The following is a 25,615-nucleotide window of genomic DNA, read 5'->3' as shown; positions in this document are numbered from 1 at the left end:
GTCGCTGTCAGTAACTGATGAACAGTTCTCTTTCTATTGGATTGACGCAGGAGTTCGTAGCGTTTTTTCGCTGTGACAAAAGTTTTTATTTGAAACGAATAGAAGACAGAAAATTAATCAATAATATATTCTCTTACATTATTTATGACTCTCTGCTAACGCTGGGGTAGATTTTTTTCTATTCCGCGTCTGGAGAAATTGTTGGTTTGGAGTTAAAGAAGTCGTCAATGCAGTTACCAAAGAACTTTCCTTTAAGATTGATGGATAGAGAACGGAAAGCTAGAAATCCGAAAGCGCAAGATCGCGAGAATATGGGGGATGTGGAATCACGTCCGGACCAAGCCACTGGATAGCTGCTTACGTCACGTTAGAGGAATGCGGGCTTGCATTATCATGTTGCAGCAGCACTTGAAGCAGGCTTCTTGGTCATTTTTCTTCAATTGCGGCCGCAGTTCTTAGTAATAAATGTCATCGGTTATGGTTACATTCCTGGGAAGTAATTCGTAATACACGACTCTTTCTTTATCCCACTAGACGCAAACATCATCTTCTGTGGATGGACACTAACTTTTGAACGGAGTGTTATGTTGAATGATAGAACCATTATCATGCAATGTTTTCCCCGCTGGCATTCTTCCCGTAGGCCTACACGACACATATGTTTCGAGACGCCTATGCTGCCTTTGCTCCTCTATTAAACTCAAACACAAGAATTTGTCGGAAGTGTTTTCTTTTCCACTTGACACTCCATTTTCTTCAGCCCACAAAAATAGCACAAACGTTCTTAAATCCGCAAAAATTCAAGGCGTATTTACAAGCACAATACTCTAAATAACAAATGACAGACGATAAACTGTCTAAGAACGCAGTTTTATGATGACGAACAAAAACGCTATGAACTTACGCATCAACCTAATTATAATAATAATAATAATAATAATAATAATAATAATAATAATAATAATAATAATAATAATAATAATAATATTGAAATGAACAAAGTACTTATTGTGGCATTGGCTATTAGTACAATCAACAATGACATCATTATTGTTGCGTGAAGTGACGATTACGAATGAAGAGGGTTTAAATTGCGCGCCTAATTAGTGCATTTTATGATAGGTTCCCTACAGTACTCCAGTGTTGTTTGATGTAATCAAAATCATGACCATTTAATAAAAGATATTTTATCAACCAAAGCTGTATTTCGTAGCACTATTCAACTTAAGTATGATATAAATTTCCTTGCTTCTATTTTAACAAAATGTAGAGTAGGGATATATGAAGTTTTGTGGAATATTTAATTACAGCGAATATGTATACTAATGAGATAGTATTGATTTTAATGAATATTTTAATTAATTAAATGTATTTTGATGTTTACCTGTTGATTCCCCTTCTGTCCTTCCAATATATAGCTTCTTTCATCTGCTGGCGATTTCGTTGGTGATTTGGTTGCCATTACAATAGAGAGTTATGCACAGTTTCTAAAAAAAAAATCAGTATCCGTAAAGAATGAACTTTCGATGAGAGACAGGTAACATTTAAGTCAAAGGCATTCTCCGAAATAACTAACAATATTGTTTCGCCGCTGCATTGACATATTAGTCTGCTTCTGACGTCATAACAACACTATTGATTACAACGCCCCTCGAGACCGTTGGTTTAACTATTCGATGATGTCACTGATTTAACACTACATGAGAGTTTCTGAACAATTCCTATATTGTTATTACTCATCCTTAACTCATCAGTGATTGTGAAATGTAAATATCTTAATTTCATTGCCATGTTTATTTTCGTCTTTCCATTTTACACATTACATATTGTAATGAACCCGCCCTCTAATACTTTCCACAGAATACCAACCTACCGAAATAAATGGTGCGCAATGATATTAATAATAATGTAAAATATTTGTTATACTTTTGAAATATTGAGTTTTTGGATGTCAAACTTATGCAGGTGACGATAATGCACCTCATATTCACAACAATATATCGTATTCATACCTTCAAAAAATGTATCTTAAATCTGTGCTATTCTTAAAACACCTTTGCTAAAAAAATATAATTTATTCTTTTAAGGTACGACATTTTTAAAAGTAATTTAGGTAATTATTTTCCTTGGACCGATTGCATGTTTTATTTAAGGACGGTAATCCGCACTGATGTATTGTTTGAATAAAAACTATCTGACGAGGGGAATTTCCCGTTGTCCCTATAGGTCTACTATTTCATTGTTGCTATCTTGAAACTGTGTTTGTTAAAACCTTTCGACATAGACAGAAACATATATCTCATATAATTTATTATGAACATTAATGCTAACATTTTTCTCCACAATTGATAATTGTATCACTTCTTACAAATAATGGCAGGATTAAATTATACCTGCTGCAAATCATCCCTACCAACTCCGATGTCACGTGCCAATTGCGCTTTTCAACTGGTGACGAGCAATACTTGTGAAGAAACGTATATATTATGCTCTAAATGTAATAATGTCTTAAATGAGATTTATTATGTTCACAGAGAATCACAGAGGAGTTAGAAAAAGTTAGATGTTTAAAATATTATCAATAAATATACGTTTATTCTGTAATATTTTCAATCAAGATTACATATCACCACAATGATAAAAAAAATATATATTGCTTAATAGCCCTGATCATAATATATGTGTTTATCGTCATACTTTCAAGGGATTTTGATAGTTTCTTCTTTTGTAGTTCTTAGCATTTCTCGATATTTTATTAATGTATGGTGATGTTGGTGCCTCTGTGGTAGGTAATGAAATTTTATATCCCGTTCAGTGATGAGGGAATTTTCGTTCCTATATGTATATATTTTTTGCACTTTAAAAATGATGTAAAGAATACAATATATTATCAAAATACAATAAACTCGTTAAAACACTTTTGTGTTACCTATTTAATACCACTTACGTTATATTGTAAAATTAGCCAACATTTTTATATTACAGTATATATACCGGTAGTACAAAGTACAACTATTTTTTTGTGCATATAGTATATAATACAGAATACTCATATCTGATATTCATGAGTAATGTACATTTTAAGTTCCAGTCCAAAGTGTAAATATTTTGTACATGAATTTCAGTTTTAATATTCAACATGGAGTTGGAATAGTCATATCTATAATCTGACATGCATTGGTCAAAGTTACTGATATCTGAAGATATATCACTGACAACTATAAAGAATTGAAGAAAAGTAGATCTATAAAGCTTCATTGTTCTTACATAATGGATATTATTCAACTAATAATCTTATAGCTCGAAAGCAATATATTATATTCGAATTATTTGAGTCTACATAATGAATAAAAACGGTAATTTGCTCATAGTAAATATGAAGTCTTTTCTATGAACTTCTTTGAATCTGTTCGTAAAGATGGACGATAAGGCAGAAGTGAATGAAAATGAATCTCGAAAAGGAGAAGTTAATGAAAAAGAAACAAAATCAAAGAGGTATATATCAATTTATTGCATGTACTTCATTATTATTCAGTGTGGCGATACATAATTGCGCTGTGGATTGATAGTTCATTGCAATAGTTAGGTTGGTGGTCTCCGGCATTAGCTTTCCAAGGCTGAATTGATTTATGATTTGACATGTTTGAGCTATAATTTAAAGGTTATACACACATATTGTGGGATATTTTTCAGTATAATTGCGATACGATTATTGGATTAGTAAAAAATTGTTTCATGGTTTCAGTATCTGTGGTACGAAGTAAAAATGCTCTTTATTCATTAGGCATAGTGTGTCATCATTACCTTCAAATACGGCAATGTTTTATTAGGAAACAATTTTATTTGTAGTTACAGCATAATGTTAATTACATAGCATGTGTTCTTACAGTGCGAAGAAGAGAAATCGTCGAAAGAAAGGCGGTGGAGGAGGTGACAAAATGTTGGATTCAGTGTTGGATGAATCAGATATCCAGGCGGGATGCAACATATCGCTTCAAGTTAGTAATATGAATATTATTGTGTAGGCCTATAGATAATCTTACGGGTGTTTCTGATTGCCTCATGGGTGTACTACTGTATCAATAACGATTTTTATGTCTAAATTGGTATGGATTCAAATTTTCTTTTGCAATAACTGAGCGTGATTATGTAATACAAAGCACATCTTCAAACGGTCTTGTTAGCTTACATTTTCAGCCTAAGCAGCTACTGTAGGTATAAATTAGCTTGATTGGTCAGGATTTTGCGTCAAAAACATAATAATTGCTGACAGTAATAATATAATCATTGTTGTTTTCGGTAACTTGATTTTTAAATAATTGTTTTGTTACCGGTACTAGAGGTTTGACATTCTCTATATAGGCTAGCTATAACGCAACATTTTGAATACAAACTAGATACATTGTTTCCAAACTCATTAATTTGGAATAATTTGCTTTGCGAAGGCTTTAGAGATTCAGCCTTTAGTTCTATAGTTGTTACTGAACTAGATTTTAACATGTGTTTATCGGACAGTTGGTAATTGTCTAGTTTACGTACACCACTCATACTTTACATTTTCTGTTATACATACTTAGTGCATCTTGTTGGGGTCCCTTTTCCAGTTTGTTGCTGTGCGCGAAAACCTGTAGGTTAGTGGGCGCGGTACTATGCAGGGGCAATAACAAAATGGCACTAAAAAAGTGCATAGATACTGCATTATGTAATAATGAAATACCCCAAATGATATTGCAAAGAGATTAGGCCTATCCATTTTCGGTAAAAAATATATGACCAAATACAATAGAAAAAATTTCTTGCATCGAAAAATTTAAATAAACACGCATTTCACTACACCCTCTCCTTGCATCCTCTCTCTCTTATCCTTCCACTCTTTCCCTCTTTTTCGTACCTCACCTCTCTACTTCTACTACATATTCAAATTTTTACATTATACTGTACATATAACTTACTTAGGCCTACTCTATTATTAACTCACAATTTTACCTTGCCGATGACGAGACTCGAAGCATTGCACCTGTATGGTACCATGTCCCATAACCATACCACAAGAAATGCAACATTGTGATCTCAGCATGTAATATTCGTTGTCATGATTATTTGCTTTCTTTTGGATTAGTCCTAGCGAAATGTTTCCTGGACCTTCATGCATTCAATAAGGGAAACATCCATCATCCCGAAACAGTATAGCTAGTGGGAAGGAGACTGGTAACACTGTTTTTTTAGCCGCGCAGTTTTCATTTTCCTGTTGCTTGCCGCTAGGAGCTTATCTGCGGCCAAGCGGCCACCTGGTCAGTCGGCACTGAAACATTTAGTATACAAATTTGTACTTATCCAGCTCAAAATAGATGTTGAAAATGTCCCTCACCAACAACTACTACACACTGTTGACACCTTCTTATGAAATTGTTAATTAGCCTACTTTAATAATACGATGAAAGAGTAATGGAACAGAGAAAAATTCTCTCCGGCACCGGGATTTGAACCCGGGTTTTCAGCTCTACGTGCTGATGCTTTATCCACTAAGCCACACCGGATACAACCCCGACGTCGGACAGAACTGTCTCTGATTGAGTTCCAATTCTTGGGTTCCCTCTAGTGGCCGCCCTCTGCACTACGTCATAGATGTCTATGAACGTAGGACCGAAGTCCACACATGTGCTGAGGTGCACTCGTTATGAATGACTAGTTGGCCGGGATCTGACGGAATAAGCGCCGTCTTAAATCACGAAGTGCTTTACGCATATCATATATATTATTTCAATGTACCGAAGTACATATGATATTTCCATGCAGATATTCTGCATCATCATACGATGAAAGAGTACTTCGGTACATTGAAATAATATATGATATGCGTAAATCACGAAGTGATTTAAGACGGCGCTCCTTATCATGTCGTAGCTCCTGTGATAATAAATCAAACGCACTGTAATTCAGAAAATAATTGAGTGGCAAATAACGTCTTCATGTGCTTTCTGCGAACACCAACAAAAGAGCCAAAATGGCGGGCGATTATATTAAGTATTTATCGAGCCTTAAGAAATGAATAACGTCTTCATAAGCGAATCACAAGATGCATACGTTTAAATGTAGCCGACCTGCAACGCGATTGGCTGCCGGAATTTAGAGCGACGGGACTAGTACTTAATGCATTGTTGCTCACACTGAGCATACAGCATTTTGTATAATGCTGATAAGAATCGAACTTTATCTCTGTGTAGATGAAATCTTGGCTACCACGCGATTTATAGATGACTATAAGTGTAGTCCAACATTCCTATTCGTTGTAAAATCAGAGAAAGTTACGTGGGGGTTGTAGTTTGTTATGATACGTTGTAAATTACCTCTGAGGTTCTGACTGATATGTGCATCTATTATCAGGCAGCACATCTCACTTGACAATATGTGTCAGAGGAAGAACAGTTTGTATGCATCTGAAGTCTGATCAGTGTAATATGTAACTAGTCAGCGATGTATGCATTGGAGGAGAAAAGGAACTGGCCACCCTACTCCATTTTCTCATTGTTTAGTTGCTTCACGAGTGATGCCTCATTGGTGTCATCCTTGATCTCACATATATCAGATTGGCCATTCCCATGTTATAAAATGGCAATGAATGAAAGATAAAAACCATTAGGATTTCTACTGCCGAAAATTAATTTTTTGGTAATGACCACTGGATGGAAGTACTGCTGCAAGCCATTACTTATGCAATTCCATCAGGATTATAACATGACTTCTTTTGCAGTCGCAGTCGCTAGATGGCAGCATAGTGAAATTAATAAAAGTTATCTTGAAAGTGCATTGGGCTGATCAATCTGTTATATGTGATTAGGGATGTTACTTACGAGGTTCAAACCAGTCTTTAGACTGATTACTTGATATAACATATTGTAAATGTTCTTATAACTAAAATCTTTTTGTTTTACTATGTTGATCACATTATGATTTTACTTTAAAATGTTATAGGATGAATATTTTAATTTTATCACTATGTAAAAGACATGGTAAATAATGTCTGTGTTTCTAGAGAGGACAAGATCGTATTTTTCTCACTGCCCAGAGTCTGTGATAGTTAATCATAATGTGCTTGTCCAAAAAGAGAGCATGATCTTAATTTTCTCACTGCCATTGGAGCTGTGATAGTCGATGTGTATGTTCAGAGACCAGCATGCATTCTCTTGTTTTGTGTTCATTCTCTTAAACGTAGGTTCATTATATTTGGCTGCATATTAAAGGATTTCAATTATATTTTTCGAGTAATAGTTCAAGAATATAATGCTGTAGACAGTATCATTCACAGCAAAGCAAAGGAGCTGAATTTTTAGCAAAATGTATAAAATGTATGTTCTTTTTGACACTCATTCTTTTTTTTTTCTTTTTTTTTTTTTTCAGGACATTCGGAAGGCAGTGGAGGTTTTGTCATTCCAACAGAAGCCAGCAAAGACAACAGAAGAGGCTCTCCAGAAACAGTATCAATTTTGGAATACTCAACCTGTACCCAAAATGGGTAAGTAATAAGTTCTTTACACTAAATACTCATCATAGAAACTTATAGTCTTGTTAGATAAATTATGTTGTTTTCTAATGCCAGGCGTTTGACAATAACGTCATTTGACCTCTTGCACTCCAATATTTTTCAAAGACATCATGGCCAGCCACTGAAGCACAGATTTTGAGGTGTTCCGAATCCATTTCTTGGTTTGAGTTGCACAATGGGCAGTTAGGGAACTGATATATTCCAATTCTATGCAGGTGTTTGGCCAAACAATCATGGCCTGTTGCCAAGGTAGATAAATTATTGTTGATGGAGTAGGCCTATATGATAATTCTGCTGGAACTGTGATATGTCTCTGACATTGATAGTTTTGAAATCTGAGAGAGTAATTGTATGCTGATGTTATTTATTGACGAGGGAAAACATTGAAAGTAATGATGTAGTTGTTCAAAATTTGAAAATATTGTTTTTAACTGATATTGTAGTTACGAAGAGAGCAAGAAATGTTGGCTTGTCATTCAGAAAGGATATTTTTTCTGTGCTCTGTATATTACTGCAGATATATCTGGAAAGTATTGTATTTTGCAGGTATGATCATCTTCATTATGTGGTGAGGAAGACATTGGGTCAGTTGAATAAAAAATCAGTAACATTTTGTGCTTAATTGGCACTGAAAGTTTTTACTGGTCAGTGAAAGCAATTACTGATTTTCAATTCAATAAAAGTTTACTGCTCCTAATAAGTAATACCTGGAAAATTTTAAGTGCTTACTGAATAAACAAATGAACATTTAGATCTAATGTGTTGCTGATGGCCTTGCTAAGTAACGTAAAAAAGTCTCAATTTTCTGCTGTGAACTCATTGCTCTACCTCTTGTTTCATCGATGCCAGATAGAAAATACTCTCTTTAAGAAGTTGACTCTTCCTCTTTCGAATCTCAGAAGCTTCTTTGAAATACTGGGACTGATATCCCTTATGTTTTTGCACTTCTTTTCCTTATGTAATCACCTAAAAGGTTTTACTGATTTTTATTCAGTTAATCAGTGTGTACAAATTGCATATTTGCTTTCTTTCATAGTGTAATTACTTATGGTATTTTAAGTGTGGGGAACATTCATTCATTCATTTATTTTATTCCATAGATCTTACATGAGCAAGTCGACCTGGTTGGTGAGTTGGTGTAGCGCTGGGCTTCTATGCCCAAGGTTGCGGGTTCGATCCCGGGCCAGGTCGATGGCATTTAAGTGTGCTTAAATGCGACAGGATCATGTTAGTAGATTTACTGGCATGTAAAAGAACTCCTGTGGGACAAAATTCCGGCACATCCGGCGATGTTGATATAACCTCTGCAGTTGCGAGCGTCGTTAAATAAACCATAACATTTTTTTTTTTTTACATGAGCAATGAAGCTTTAAGATGTGGAACAAGTCAAAATTTTACAATATTACAATTACAATTTTTACAAATTTTTACAGTTTTACAATTTAGTAATTTCCTACAATTTTTACAATTTTGTACAATTTTTTACAATATTTTGGCGAGATGTAGTGAGATGAGGTGAGGTCCGAGGATTCGCCAAAAGATTACCTGGCATTTGCCTTTTGGTTGGGGAAAACCTCGGAAAAACCCAACCAGGTAATCAAATCAAAGGGGTTGATGCCGAGGACTCGCCATAGACCATCCAGCTTCAGTCCCACGGCAGTTGTCATATTAAGGAAATTCTTATTTTACAAAAGAAAGCTGTAACAATGATTGCTAAGTTATCTAATAGAAGTCATCGCAAATCCTATTTTGCAAAATTTAATATTTTAACTATTGTCATCTACAGCTAGCTAGTTTTATTTAGTGGAAAGATTCAAATATCTCAGAGGAACAAATATAAATGACACTCGGGAGGAAATTAAACGCAGAATAAATATGGGAAATGCCTATTATTATTCGATTGAGAAGCTTTTGTCATCCAGTCTGCTCTCAAAAAATCTGAAAGTTAAAATTTATAAATCAGTCATATTACCGGTAGTTCTTTATGGTTGTGAAACTTGGACTCTTACTTTGAGAGAGGAACAGAGGTTAAGGATATTTGAGAATAAGATACTTAGGAAAATATTTGGGGCTAAGAGGGATGAGTTTACAGGAGAATGGAAAAAGTTACACAATGCAGAACTGCACGCATTATATTCTTCACCTGACATAATTAGGAACATTAAATCCAGACGTTTGAGATGGGCAGGGCATGTTGCACATATGAGCTAATCCAGAAATGAATAAAGTGTTAGTTGGGTGGCCAGAGGGAAAAAGATCTTTGAGGACTTCGAGACGTGGATGGGAGGATAATATTAAAATAGATTTGAGGGAGGTGGGATATGTGGTAGGACTGAATAATCTTGCTCAAGATAGGGACCAATGGCAGGCTTGTGTGAAGGTGACAGTGAATCTCTGGTTTCTCTAAAAGCCATTTGTAAGTAACTATTGTCATTCTGTATAGTGTTTTACTTACTATGAAAAATAATTATCATACTCCTGATTTGATATTTGATATATACATGCATGATACAAGATACAAATGCGTCTAAATGTAGACTTGATAAAATCACGTAAAGTTACTGTGTTGTGGGTATTAATTTGCTTAATAAATTACCTCAAAATGTTCTTCACTTAGAAAGTAATAAATTTTCTCGTAACCTTTACTCATAGTTGGTGGCTAATCCATTCATTCTATTCTGTAGATGAATTTCTAGCTTCAGCATCATATTCAGTATCTTCATGATGTTTCTATATTGTTACGTGCTATTTTAATTGTATTTACTGTAACTTTGTACTTCTTTTGAGAATATTCATTTCATTTATACTGACTAATGACAATAATAATATGATTATGATTAACTATCGGTGGTACTCTCTATTGTCTGAAAGTAGGAGTGATGGAAAATTTCCTTTGCTAGCCTGTCATTCTGGCATGAGGATTATGAATTGTGCCACACAGGTGTTCCCTCTTCGGGAATGGAATCCAGTTTTGCCATAATAACAGAATTCGAAAAGTAATTTTCATGTCATTGGTAGTTCCCATACTTGCTTCGGCTCCCAGGGCAATAAACATTCTTCATGTTGCTTCCTGCTGAAGGAAAAAATAACGGAAAGCCCTGTTTCATAGATTGTGACAGATGAAAGAAACCTTCTCTGCATGACGAGGGCTTCAATCAAAATTACATAGATTGTTTTCTTAATCCAAGCATCCTGCAGACTTCCCCCTGTGATACTTGATTCTGGAAAATAGAAATCAGGTTCTAGCTGTGTCGCGAAAGTTTTGAAAGACTTGCATGAAAGTGTAGGAAGCATAGAACCTTATTAACAGTATTAGACATCCTGGAATGTACATCATTCATTAGGTCAGTGATGTCAAAGCAAGCGCATTTTCTGACCTTGACGTCGTGCGCGGGCATCAAGTGCTAAGTATGGAAAGAATAAGGGTTGTGTATATGAATAAGCAGCCTGTTGGATTAAGAAAACAGTGGTGCACAAACTTCAGACGGAACGTGAAATTTTATGTTATTTTTATATGGCTTCTTTCTGTTTGATATTGTTTATATTGTCTGTAAAACAAAAGTACTAATACCAATTTCTTAATATCGCAGTTGTGTTTTAAATGTTAATAACATAATAAAGAATTAAGAAGGAATATTCACATAAATTCCACAGTTATACAACTATGCTGTACTAAATGGATGAAACACATCATTCACAAAGAAAGTGATAGGCCTATCTCAAAAAAAGAGATTGAGTATGACATGATAAATTGGAATTGATATTGATGGTACCTTTAGCCTTATAAAAGTAATCAATAAGCTAATCAAAACAATATGACAGTACAAAGCAAAGTTACCTAGGTGCTGTATATGTTTTAAGTGTAACTAATATTACATAACAAAACTCTTATCGCATTATGCGTTTAAGATGATATTTGTGAGCAACTTCCTATCATCAGAATATTAAATTATTTTCTCGAAATCTGCTGAAGCTATAGAGCTGACATTTTTACAACACAAGGGCACGTATCTTTTGCTTATGATGTAACAGCATTTGCTTTGTTGATTCATTTCCTTACAAATAATTTCCATGCGAATATTTTAAAAATTTTCAATACACTATCTTCAGTAATACGTATTTATGGTATATTAGATTTACGAAAACATTCTATAAGGCTACTAAATAAATAGGCCTACATCTGAAAATTTCACTTTTCTATAAAAAAAAAAGTTGAGAAAATATTTCTTTTGAATAAAAAACCAAACTTGTGAAAAATGAGCATTAAAATTATAACGTACATTCTTATAATGCACTTATACTTCTCAGAGAAATCTAAAAATTAATATGGATACAGTTTTAATAAGTTCTCTTCCCTTTATCCATTGAATCAGTGCTGGCCATCCCTGTACATAGCTCGACCAAGCGGCCTTTCGTCTGTCTCTTTCCTTTCCACTGTAAAGCGCTCAGGCTCTCCTGAGCTCTAAAGCGCGCACTTGCTCCTATGGGCATCAATTGACATGACTGCAGTAGGTTAATGTACATACAGGCTTACCCCTCATTCCAAGTTTAATGTAATCTAAATAAAAGTGAATAGATGCATAAGATATCAAGGAGTACAGTAATTTAACTGAATGCATTTCCTGCAGACGAGAAGATAACATGTAATGAACCAATTGAACCAGAGAAGGGAACTTCAGAGATTCGTCCTGAACCATATTCACTGCCTGACGGCTTCCAGTGGGACACTTTGAACCTCGATGAGCCCCTGGTGTTGAAGGAACTGTACATGCTGCTAAACGAGAACTACGTAGAAGATGACGATTCCATGTTTCGCTTCGATTATCCACCTGAATTTCTTAAATGGTAAAAAGATTGAAATAACAAGCTTGTATATCCTTTGATACACTCATCACTGCTTTATCTGTGCGTTATAATTTCGAGAGCACAGTGTTTTATATACAGAGTATTCTTTAAGTATGGAATATTATTCATAACTACTTAAATTTTGAATAATTGGATCAGTGTCGGGTAGAGTTACCGGGTAGCTCAGTTGGTAGAGCGTTGGTACGTTAAACCAAAGGTCCCAGGTTCGATGCCTGGCCCCGGAACAATTTTTCCCTCGAAATTATTCAAATCAACTTTACAGGGAGTTATACCTGAAATCTTGATTTACATAATACACGTCACTGTTCGTTAACAGAAAACCACAATTTAAGTCACACGGAGTTAGTGTGCACTCGAAGTTGGTTGCTTGACGGTTGTCAGCCCACTTTGATTCTGTGGATATAGAGGGAAAAATTGGATCGGTGTCGGGTAGAGTTCCCGGGTGGCTCAGTTGGTAGAACGTTGGTACGTTAAACCAAAGGTCCCGGGTTCGATGCCTGACACCAGAACAATTTTTCCCTCGAAATTATTCAAATCAACTTTACAGGGAGTTATACCTGAAATCTTGATTTGCATAATACACGTCACTGTTCGTTAACAGAAAACCACAATTTAAGTCACACGGAGTTAGTGTGCACTCGAAGTAGGTTGCTTGACGGTTGTCAGCCCACTTTGATGTCTGTGGATATAGAGGGAAAAATTGGATCGGTGTCGGGTAGAGTTCCCGGGTAGCTCAGTTGGTAGAGCGTTGGTACGTTAAACCAAAGGTCCCGGGTTCGATGCCCGGCACCGGAACAATTTTTCCCTCGAAATTATTCAAATCAACTTTACTGAAATCTTGATTTACTTAAATTTTGATAATACAAAAATGAAGTTTTGATAGTTCAGTCTTTAACTTCTTTATTATAGCAAAATATCAAAAAAGTTATTTTTGCTAATACATATGAAGAGTTTGCGGGAAAAACGATGAATGTCACATTTCTGCTAAGGATTAGATAATGATCTAATTGAGTCTATAACTGCAAGATGTAGTGCTGTTTCTATAGAAAATAAAGGAAAGGATTACTGTATTCGTGGTGATAATTCTCCTTTTTACCATTTTTCATAAGAACAATATTAAATTTCGCAGTGATCCATTGAATTAGATAATGACATCAACCTTAAGAAAACTGTGACATTGTTTTTCCCGCGAACTCTTCATATTGTATTATCATTATATGACTTATTGGAATATACATAAAAATGAATTCAAAATTAAAATTTACTTAAGTTTTAATTTTACAAAAAAAAATTATACAAATGCTGTTGGAGATAAATCATATAATATGATACCAATTTCCAAAAAAGTTAGTTATTCAGACATACAGGATGTGACAGTAAACTTATTTTTTTTTTAATGACACTCTATTTTAAGATTGACATATTCCGAATCTCCATTAAATTTTACGTATGAATGCATAGAAATTTTACCCATTCACCCATTTCGTGTCTTTTAACTAAACTTGTTTCGTGGACTTCAAACTTGAGACAAATAAGTGTATAAAATCATGTTGAGTAGGTCCTGAAACTAAACAATCACTAACCAAACTTCACACCAGATGCTCAAAATGAAAACCATTCACAACCAAACGATATCTCAGCACAGTCTAGTATATACAGTCATGAAGCTCAATACATAGTAAATATGCATCCATAGATAGTTGCTAACCACTAGGATCGCTACTATCACCTCATTACAGACAATGCGAAATAGTACCTGCACAGTCTATAGTTCCTAGTACCCTCATAAACTCAAGCTTCGTGACTGTATATACTAGACTGTGATCCCAGTCTGTCACGAAAACGACAAGGAACAGATCAGTCACATAACTGTAAGAAAAACAGTTTGTAGACATATTAATAATAGTTGTAAATCAATATTAGAATTTAGACATATTGTTGAGAAATAGAAAACAGGAGCGTTTACTGTGTGTTATGGTGTGTCAGGGCGCTACAACCTCCTGGATGGCGTCGAGATTGGCACTGCGGCGTTCGTGTGATCAAGAGTGGGCGGCTTGTAGGTTTTATCAGTGCAATTCCAGCTACACTTAGGATATATAATCAGTAAGTATTGTATATGATTATGTCTCGTGACGAGAATATTGTACGAAATGGAAATATAAAAATTGGAAATTTATCTTTCGAAGAGGTGGAGAAGTTCAAATATCTTGGAGCAACAGTAACAAATATAAATGATACTCGGGAGGAAATTAAATACAGAATAAATATGGGAAATGCCTTTTATTATTCGGTTGAGAAGCTTTTATCATCCAGTCTGCTGTCAAAAAATCTGAAAGTTAGAATTTATAAAACAGTTATATTACTGGTTGTTCTTTATGGTTGTGAAACTTGGACTCTCACTTTGAGAGAGGAACATAGGTTAAAGGTGTTTGAGAATAAGGTTCTCAGGAAAATATTTGGGGCTAAGAGGGATGAAGTTACAGGAGAACGGAGAAAGTTACACAACACAACTGCACGCATTGTATTCTTTACTTGATATAATTAGGAACATTAAATTCAAACGTTTGAGATGGGCAGGGAATGTAGCACGTATGGGCGAATTCAGAAATGCATATAGAGTGTTAGTTGGGAGGCCGGAGGGAAAAAGACCTTTGGGAAGGCCGAGACGTAGATGGGAAGATAATATTAAAATGGATTTGAGGGAGGTGGGATATGATAATAGAGACTGGATTAATCTAGCTCAGGATAGGAACCGATGGAGGGCTTATGTGATGGCGGCAATGAACCTCCGGGTTCCTTAAACGTCAGTAAGTAAATAATCAGTAAGTATTAAGAGTCAAAGGCCTATAATAAAAAAAATTATATTTGAAAGAACTGTATCCTGCATGCATTCTAATATAAATAAATAAAAGTTAGGTATGAAATTTTTCTTTATCTTTTCTTAGCAGGAAGACGTAAGAAAATATAGAGTCACACTGAAATTTCACGATATTTTTCAGGATTATCATCGTTGTGTTATGATTCAAATAATATTTTGTATTAAGGATCTGTGTAGAAACCATTCAGATGTACAGATGGTAGGAGTAAAGCTTTTAACCTTCTGGACCTCAGCACTAGAAAGAAGTGATGTGGTCATAATCACACCCTGGCCACCTTTTGCTCCAAAGTAACACCTGTACTCAATTTTATGAAAGGCTGCATGGATTCTGAAACTGTTCTAGACATTTTAGAAAGATGAAATTTCCTTCCTCTACCCAGGCTTGGATTAGAGTTCTTCAGTGCTATTGCTCTACTAATAGAGCCAGCTTTGCGCCTTATAATTCTGTTAGTAGGTTTTAATATATCGGATATTTGCACAATATTCTATTAAGTTATAATATTTTATTGTGTTATTCTGGGTGAATCGTAAGTAATGCCATTAATTTCAGGGAGTTACTATGTTAGATATTTCAAACAGAAAAGTTTCATAAAATTTTGCTCGTTTTTGCTTCCTTTTCGAAATAAAAATTATTTTATATGAAACATTTTGTAGAGCATTTTGGGAAAGCTATTGATTTAATTCCTGATATGCTCAGTCAGTTTAAGAGAGCAGTGTTTAATGATAATAAATGGCTGCGTTCAGCCGGGACATCGCTGAGGTAGCGCTGAAATAGCGACAGCACTGAACGCCTTGCTGGCCGACAGCACTGAAATAGCGGCCGCAATTTTTCGTAGCAAAATGTTTTTCGCTGCAAGCCTGCTGCTAGCCAGCGAAAGTGGAGGGGGTAAGCAACAACCAATGGTATCATAAATTCTGAAGTAGACGGAACAATAGCATCGTGTTTCTTTGTAAACACAGCGGACATTTTGCAATGGTCGTTCAGGAACTCACAGCTGCTGTAACTCAGCAAAAATGAATAGCTGAATTAGCGCTGTCCCGGCTGAACGCAGCCAATGATTGAAAGAATTTTAGTTTTGTCCTATAAATGTGCAGAAATTTGGTTGCTAACAAGATTGTTGTGTTATTAATAGACATCGGATTTTTAGGCACTAAAAATTGCAGTTTTAGGCGCCTAAAATAAGCTCAAAATTTATAAAATTAGGCTCTATTTTAATGAAAATAGGCATTTTAGGCACATCAAGGTATCATACTTATTTCTTTCACTGAAATTTTTAGTTATACACTAAAATACGCACAAAAAAGTATGTTTAAACATTAAAAAAGAATACTATATTATATTTATAAACAGAGCTGCACAAATTTAATATATTGAAACTAATGAAATAATGATTATTGGTATCAAGATTACTCATTTTAAGTTATTGAAATTCAGTTCCATGCTCAGACTTTATTATAATTATCTGCACAGTACACCACCAGAATTTTTTCTAAATTCTCCACAGTTAACCTTTGCCTTTTGTCACTGAGAATCATTTTGAAAGCAGAAAAACTTCTTTCAACCGAAACTGATGTGAGAGGCGCAAATTTTAAATTAGGTACAATAGAAACATCAATACTTACTGGAACATTTACACTTTCCCCCGATATCACTCTTGATACTTTTTCCAACAATGAAAATCCTACATTCTTATTTAATACGTTGTCCCACTTATTTTTAACTTTTTTCCCAGTTTCGCCCAAAGCAGAATGTATGTTCACTTGAGCTTCCTTTACTATTGCTATTTGGCTACAAAGGGATTGTTTTTCACGTTCTAATTGTTCAATGCTTGCAGGTATGAAAGAAAAGTTTCATGTTATGTAGGCAATATCGTTTTTCACTCGTGAGTCATTCAGACAATCTTTCACTGCTTTCACACACGCTGCACTATCAGTTTCAGGTAATTTATCAATAACTGTGACCACTTCTTTAAAATACTTAGAATAATACACCACTGACTGAATCCAGGTTCCCCATCGTGTAACAACCGGCTGAGGTGGGAGTGGGATATCTGGAAAGTTCTCTCTGAATATTGAAATCCTGGATGGGGCTTTACAAAAACATTTTTTTGTGTTAGAAATAAACGAATTGACAAGAGGAAATTCATTCCGGATTGTTTCAGAAACCCTGTGAAGGCCATGTGCTAGACAGGTTACATGCGTGAGGTTAGGATAAAATGTTTTAAGAAGTGGAGCTGCAGCAACCATGTATGAGGCAGCATCAGTACAAAACAACAGAACTTTAGAATCGTCTATATTACCTGAGTATAAAGACTGTAGGCCTTTATTTACAAAATAAGCAATGGCTTGGCTATTCACTTTCGAAAGTTCCTTAACACATACGAGGTGTGGAATCGAAGGTCCATCAGGACTAAGTTTTCCTACTACCATATTTGCTATATACCTATTCATAGGATCTGAGGTTTCATCCACAGAGACCCATATGTAAGAATCACCTATATCCTCCCGAATGGAAGCTAAAGTTTCATTGTATATTCTGTCTAAGTATTTTTTTCTTAGGGTCGACTCAGATGGGATATTTTATTTGCAGTATTTTTGTAAAAACTGTCTTAAAACCGGATTTTCAATTGCATTCCAGGGAATGTTAGCAGCAACAAACGCTCTGGTTAAATCAGCATAGAAATTGCTGCTGAGATTGGATGAAGTAGGCTGTGTTAGTAAAGTTTGTTGCAGTTGATTTTTCTGCTGAGCTTTAGCCTTATGAGCCGCTCCTTGCACATGCTGCTTTAGGTGGCACTTCTTTTCTTGCGAAATCTAAAAATGTAAAGTAAACTGAATTAAAATAAAATCCTAATTGTTGTATTGCCGTATTTCTATCACAAAGTTAGTGGGTTCGAACAATCAAAATTTTAATGACCTGCAAATACTTTAACTATCGGAATTTAAAAGGTTAAAGTGTAGTGGTCTTAAAAAGAATTATACCTCAGGATAGCTCAGTCAATGTATAAATATTATAGGCCTACTCATTAAAATTAATAGAATTTATATATTTCAACTATTGTTACATACCTGTTTGCTACAAATCTTGCAGAATATTATTTTTCCATCATAAGTGAATTCTGAATATTCTGTTAGCCATTGCCGGATCAATGTAGATTTTGCACTTATATTTTTCGGCATTACCGCGTTAAACTTCACAGGAAAACGTCCTACCGCTCAAAACTTCTCAACACAAATAAGGTGAGGGAAAGAGCAACTGTTAACGAGCATTCGAATGAACCGTTGTTATTGAGATTCAATTGGACAAAAATACAAAGTTCCACTTATTGTTGCATTTCCTGGTAGTGTTAACACTAGGAGGGCCATTCTTTTAAATATTTTGTAACGGTTTACCCTACTAATTCGCAGTTTTACGACTTTTCATAAATATTTCAAAAACACTCTTTCTCCAAAAATTGTGATTTTATGACACTCTGAAGGGCAGTACAGCTAATCGGTTTCAGACCGAAAACAGTCATTTTTATAGTATAGTATATCTCTGAATCGGTAGCAGCACATGTTGTGATTGTTGCCTGCTTCAAAACTAAGGTTGGTTCTTTGTCGGCATTTATGCCTCCAAACATGTTAAATTCGGTGAAATCTATTGCGAGTGTCGTGAGATTCAAAAATTTTGTTTCCTTTATCAGTGGTTTCATGGCCGGTGTGAAGCAAACTTTCCACTTTTTAAATGCCTTAAATTTCGCAGTGAATGCATGTATAAATTATAAAAAGTAAGAGTAAAATGCGAAACTTTACAGTGAGTTAGGCATTTTTAGGCGAATATTAACAAATTAGGCTCTAATAACCGTTTTAGGGCATTTTAGGGCACTATAAAACTCTTTGAATACCTTTCAATTTCCATGAAACACAAATATTAATAATTATTTTTACTTTTCTCCTAAAGAAACAAAATAGGCATTTGCCCTAGAATCCGATGTCTGGTTATTAAATAGCGCATTTCGTGTATTATTATTCTTTACAACCACAATTCTTGTAAAAAGATCTCTTATAAATGTGCATAAATTATAATATTCTGAACATCTTCAGCAGTAATTACATAATTAAATAATAATTGAAAGGTATTGTAATACAAGGAGCCCTAACTAAAACAGAGCCGTGAAATGAGTCATGAACGAAATTAATAAGAAATCTCACAAAGTTAATTCATTGTTCTACAAAGTATACCGAAACTAAACTAAAGAATATGAACATAAGTTCAGAAACATATCATCCAGTATTATTCATTATGCATTTCTAATGTATGTAGGCTGTAAAAACTAGCCATCATTCTTTATACATTTTTTTCAGGCATGTAATGCTGTCAAAATATAATGTATTATGGTCTGTACTAATCTTGTTTATGTTTTTGATTTCAATATTATTAGAAAACAGGATAACAATTTATATGTATAAAGAAGTTCATGTTTGTGGATTAGCACTTTATGCCTTTGTAAAACATTATCTATATTTACACTATAATTGATCTGTAAGATGTATTATGAAGGACTTAATGAAAATTCTGTTTTGGCTGATATGTGAATAATTGTTTGATTGTGTGTGTATATATATATATATTTTTTAAAAGAGTTAATGAGTTTAATTATTTAGGATATAAACTTTCTTTTGTTGAAAATTTGGATTTATCAGAGAAAATTGTAAAACTCATCAAATCAATGGGCATCATTAGTAGAGTTTTCAAACCTTCATTAGTACAAAAATCAACTCGTACTCGTCTTTATCAAATAATAGCTCGACCAATCTTATGTTATGGGAGTGAAGCGTGGACTATAAGGACAAAAGATGAAAGCAGACTAACAGCTTGCGAGATGAGATTCATGCGCCCAACAGCTGGCTACACTAAATGGGATCGAAAGAAAAAATGAAGATATCCTTCAAGAACTTAATGTGTTATCAGTACTGGACTATATCTCCATATATCAGTTAAACAGGAAGGAACACGTCTCAAGAATGGTTTCATCCAGGATCCCTAAGGCAATAATGAAGTATCGTTCAAATGGAAAACTGTCACTTGGTCGACCTATGAAAAGATGGCAAGAAAATTGCTTTTTCATGCCGTAACAGTTCTTTTGGGACTAGTACTTGACAGGATGATGATGATGATGAAGATTATGATGATTATGATTATGATGATGATGATATTGATATTGTACACATGAGAACAAACACTTTTCTTACTATTTGCTTCTTGTACTTTATTGTATTTTTATTTCTTTATTTATAGTTCACAGAAGATGGTGGAAATCAACTTCTTGTGTGTACACAAAAAGCTTCGTTCTAAAAGAGTGGCACCTGTGTTGATTCGAGAGATAACTCGGCGTGTTAACCTCACAGGCATATTCCAGGCTGTGTATACTGCAGGTGTTGTCCTGCCCAAACCTGTTGGAACTTGTAGGTAAGGAAACAATCTTATGTCTTCCTTATAGTATGTAGGCTAGTGTTGTTCAGATTTCTTGGTTCACTGAATAAATATTACCTTTTAGCCTTTAAATAAATACAGATGGTGCTAGCAGTGGAGGAAGAAGGGAGAAGGGGTTTCTGTGGGTAAGTTCCAATTCAAAGCTAACTTGTGCCAATCCTTGTGGAAGTGCAGCTAAACAATTATTTTTTACAAATTCTCGCATCATCGTTTATAAACCAATACTGTTCGTGTTTTAATTTGATTTAATATAATATTGTTTATGCGGGTGGCCGGGTAGCTCAGTTGGTAGAGCAGCTGGCTACGGACTGGAAGGTCCGGGGTTCGATCCCAGGTGGTGACAGGATTTTTTCTCGTTGCCAAACTTTCAGAACGGCCCCAAGGTTCACTCAGCCTTCTATAAAATTGAGTACCGGGTCTTTCCCGGGGGTAAAAGGCGGTCAGAGCGTGATGCCGACCACACCACCTCATTCTAGTGCCGAGGTCATGGAAAGCATGGGGCTCTACCTCCATGCCCCCCAAGTGCCTTCATGGCATGTTACGGGGATACCTTTACCTTTTTATAATATTGTTTATGCTCCACCATGCCGAAATGTAGTAATTATACACCTGGTAGCAGCCCTTTATTGGACCTCATTAAAGTACACCTATTCATTAAAGTTCAGGTGTTCCACCAATCAGAAAACACCATTGTAGCAATATGAAAGCACAAGTATCGATTATTCTCGGATATGCAATCGAAAGACAACTAGCAAAACGTCACGGAGGCTGGAAATCCAATACTGTCGCAGAAGGTTATGTTCTGTTACTATAATAATAATTAGCGTTAATTGTAAATAATATTCAAATAAATTCAATTTGTCATCTCGTTTTTCAATGTCTAAATCAATTTCAAGATTATATCAAGGTCAATGACATTTGTTTCTAGAAAAACATCAGTACTTTCACGTCTGCGCACATCTCACAATTTACGAGATATTGCACAAGGTCAGTTCCGCTCCCCAGTCAGATAAGAATAACATGAATACTTATGAATAATTTCAAGTTAGAAATATGGTCGAGCATAAAAAGTCGTATGAAACTTGCCTACAATGGTAATTAAGAAGCTCGTATGAAAATTATGAAACTCGATTGCGCTCATTTCATAAACATACTCGTGTCTTAATTACTACCATTATAGGCTCGTTGCATAATGTACTATTCCGTCATTAAACTTATCAAATATAATGGTTAACAACCCATCAATTTATTATTCATATGGTAATTTAATTCACTAATGTTTTCGGTCAGTTGTTGATAAATGTACAGATATTTTGAAAACAAAAGTCGTAAGAATATGGCGTACCAAATATGAAATCATATGTTTACACAAATCTATAATCTAAAAAACACACTTAATAAAAGAATACATATTGAAATGGGTAACAGATAAGTTAATGTCAGTAAATATAACATATTAAGTGTTCGCGTAGGCTTCCGCGGCTGGTGTACATGTTGTGTGGATAAGCTTCAGGGCTTCTACCTCGTACACTAAGACAACGCGGTAGAAGCCCTGAAGCTTATCCACACACCAAATATAACATATTGTTTTATCATATTACTCGTGGAATATTGATCATACTATACCCATGTTTTTACAGTCACAAGATATTGAGTATTGAATAAGCATTAATATTTTATTTATTTATCTTTTGTTTCGTTTTTTTTCTATTACAGATTGTATACATTTTAAAGAAAGTTGTTGTGTCCGTGGACACATTTTGTCTTCCTTATCCTGAAGCCAAGTGAAATTTATCTTGATTTCTTTCAGATATTGGCATCGCTCTTTGAATCCCAAAAAGCTGATTGAAGTAAAATTTTCGCATTTAAGCCGTAACATGACCATGCAGCGTACACTGAAACTTTATAAGCTTCCGGAGAAGACAAGGACAGCTGGCTTTCGTAAAATGGTCGCTGCTGACCTTCCGCGGGCTCATAAACTTTTAGCTGAGGTAATTTATTTTTCATAGCTGGGAAATTATATTATTAAATTCAATGTAAAGATAAATGTTGCATATTAAAATATATTCGCAGATTTTTGCAGTTAACTAAATTGGATAATTGTAATACAAATGTTTCAGAATTTTTTTTTAATTTGGAAATATTAAGAAATATTTTTTTTAAGTTGTAACCATTCAGTATTTTACATTGGTGGTGGTGGTGGTGGTGGTGGTGGTGGTGGGGGGGGTGGCGGGGGGGGTGGCGGTGGCGGCGGCGACGGCGGAATGGCAGCTGTGGGACTGAAGATTTTGGTGGTGGGAGTGGCAGCAGTGGTGGTTGTAGCAGTGACAACAAAAAATACTTTCTTGTGAACTCCCAATTACATTTTTTTGTTGATGATTAATAGGATTTCAAGGATACATTTCATTCATAGTGTTCTGTCCAAGGCCAGGTCTTTCACTGCAAACCCAGCATTCTCCAGTCTTTCCTATTTTCTGCCTTTCTCTTAGTCTGTGCATACGAACCATGTATCTTAATGTTGTCTGTCATCTGATATCTTCTTCTACCCCAAACTTTTTGCTTTCACCATTTCTTTCAGTGCATCCTTCAATTGGCAGTTTCTGCTTAGCCAGTGACCCAACCAATTCCTTTTTTTCTTCCTGATCGATTTCAGCTTTACTCTTTCTTTACCCACTCTTTCTAGCACAGCTTCATTTCTTATTCTGTCTCTCCATTTCACACACTCCGTTCTCCTCCATATCCACATTTCAAATGCTTCTTGTGTTTCTCTTCACTTCGTCGTAATTTCCATGTTTCTACCTCATAATAATGCCACACTCCACACAAAGCACTTCACTAGTTTCTTCTTTAGTTCTTTTTCCAGAGGTCTGCAGAAATGCTTCTTTTTCTATTAAAAGCTTACTTTGCCATTGCTATCCTTTTGAATTCCTGACAGCATCTCATGTTAATTTCGAGGGAAATCGAATTAAATTGTATTAAATATTGTGGCAATGTTAACCACAATACCACTGTCCACCTTGTATTTGGGATGTCAGGGATTCGATCCCAGGGGCCTGCTATCCTGACTTTGACTTTCCGTGTTTTTCCAAGTCTCTTTAGGTGAACAGTGGAGTAGTACCAATTTCAAGGGCAAAGACTCAACTCCTTTTCAGACCTACAGTCCTTCATAAATAATTTTATATGCGATCTTCTCATGTTCCATGACATGCCGGCCATCTGTCTTCGCAACTAGCCAAGTGTGCTCCCCTCTTTCGAGAGGAGAGAGCATTAGAGGCAACTATTGAAGAGTGGAAATGCCAAACAAAAAAAAATTACTGTGAATAACGATTAATAGAAATGTCAGTAGATGAAAACAGTAAATGATGTTCCACTATAATTTGAAAACATAGTTGATGTGAAAAATTTAGAGTTTCTATTGTCATTGTTCAGAATAACATACTTGTCTTGTTTCTGTTTCAGTACTTGACAAGGTTTGACCTAGCTCCGATTTTCTCTGAAGAAGATTTTAGACATTGGTTTCTGCCACAGGCTGGTATTGTGGACAGCTTTGTCGTGGATAACGGTACTGAACTTACAGGTATGTTAATTGATATTATATTCAAGTGGAAACTGGCATTGTTGCGAATATCAATATATGACTACTAGGCCACCGGTGTGGCTCAGTTGGTTAAGGCGCTTGCCTGCTGGTCTGAAGTTGCGCTTGGGCGTGGGTTCAAACCCCGCTTGGGTTAATTGCCTGGTTGGGTTTTTTCCGAGGTTTTCCCCAACAGTAAGGTGAATGCCAGGTAATCTATGGCGAATCCTCGGTCTCATCTCGCCAAATACAGTGAAACCTCTACTTACGGACACCTCCAAAATATAGACACGCCTCATATAAGAACAGATTTTTATGTCCCAACTGAACTAATATAGAAATAATGATAAATTTAACTCTCGTTTACGGACACTCTCAGGCACGGACAGGGACAGCTGTTTCATAGTCCTAAAGCTTGCTTTACCTCCTGACTGCGGACAGAACTTGAGTTTCAAGACTTAATGTGTTACGAAAATGGAAAATTTAGTTTTGAGAACTGTACAGAAATTCCTTAAACTGAAACATAACATAAGGGTCTCATAGGCTACCACTAGCCCAGCCGGCTACCTCGGACGCGGGTGGATAAACAAAGTCATAAAATTTAACCTGTCTGATGGGTCCAAGGTTTCCGCGATCGTGAAATTGTATTCGACACATGATAGGGTTAGTAGGATTATTCTCTTCACTTCAATCAGTTGTTCAGTGTCGAGAGACATGGCACCTGAACGTAAAAGTTAAGTTGAAAACTGTAAATTACAGTACTGCATAACTGTAGACCTAGAATAAAATTGCATGGCACAGTGCTGTACTCTTGGTTTCACAAGTAAAGAACCTTCGTTGCAGGGTTGGGTTCAGGAAGCCATAAATCTGACCGACACGCTCCCCCAATTAGTGAAACTGTGAACAAAGATACCGCCAGGAGACCGCCGAGAATGCTGTGTTGTGAATTTTCCATTTTTGAAAGAATCCAACCAGTTGCAAAAGAAAATACATTTAAAGAGTCCAGCCAAGAGCAAACGTGGCAACAGCTTCCCTTGACTGGCCTGTCAATCACTGTCATCTGTGCAGAAGTGGTGTGAGGCCAGGGTTCTTTACTTGTGGAGCCGAGAGTATTTTCCTTTTTCCGTCTTATCTACTGTAGTTCAAAGTTGCAAAGAATTTACTGTAGTATACTGTATTTAGAATTAAACTACAATAATATATTTCATTTAGAGCGTGAAGGGATACATAAAGCATATTATAAATTTATTTTTGGATTGGGGAGCCTCCCTCCCAATG

The 25,615-nt window shown here is 35.5% G+C and overlaps 2 protein-coding genes across 3 annotated transcripts in view; one reads left to right on the top strand and one right to left on the bottom strand.

Annotated features, from left to right (window-relative positions):
- LOC138714716 (putative sodium-coupled neutral amino acid transporter 11) overlaps nucleotides 1–1,804 on the bottom strand; it is a 59,388-nt gene extending 57,584 nt beyond the window's left edge. The window contains exon 1 of one of the 2 annotated variants that reach the window (XM_069846792.1): nucleotides 1,385–1,804. In XM_069846792.1, the coding sequence (XP_069702893.1) occupies nucleotides 1,385–1,462 (78 nt within the window). In that variant the 5' untranslated portion in view covers nucleotides 1,463–1,804. The remainder of the gene's footprint in view (nucleotides 1–1,384) is intronic. The other variant, XM_069846791.1, reaches the window with a different exon arrangement.
- A 1,344-nt stretch (nucleotides 1,805–3,148) lies between these two features.
- The window catches only part of Nmt (N-myristoyl transferase), a 34,991-nt gene continuing 12,524 nt past the window's right edge, over nucleotides 3,149–25,615 (top strand). Inside the window, exons 1-8 of the mRNA XM_069846783.1 lie at nucleotides 3,149–3,495; nucleotides 3,890–3,998; nucleotides 7,399–7,513; nucleotides 12,172–12,388; nucleotides 14,396–14,512; nucleotides 20,569–20,739; nucleotides 22,574–22,754; nucleotides 24,223–24,340. Coding sequence (XP_069702884.1) covers nucleotides 3,419–3,495; nucleotides 3,890–3,998; nucleotides 7,399–7,513; nucleotides 12,172–12,388; nucleotides 14,396–14,512; nucleotides 20,569–20,739; nucleotides 22,574–22,754; nucleotides 24,223–24,340 — 1,105 coding nt within the window. The 5' untranslated portion in view covers nucleotides 3,149–3,418. The remainder of the gene's footprint in view (nucleotides 3,496–3,889; nucleotides 3,999–7,398; nucleotides 7,514–12,171; nucleotides 12,389–14,395; nucleotides 14,513–20,568; nucleotides 20,740–22,573; nucleotides 22,755–24,222; nucleotides 24,341–25,615) is intronic.

The sequence above is a fragment of the Periplaneta americana genome, chromosome 15 (assembly GCF_040183065.1).
Source record: "Periplaneta americana isolate PAMFEO1 chromosome 15, P.americana_PAMFEO1_priV1, whole genome shotgun sequence".
In the NCBI taxonomy this organism is placed as follows: Eukaryota; Metazoa; Arthropoda; class Insecta; order Blattodea; family Blattidae; genus Periplaneta; species Periplaneta americana.
The sequence above is the reverse complement of the archived record's forward strand: the minus strand, read 5'-3'. Positions and strand labels throughout refer to the sequence as shown.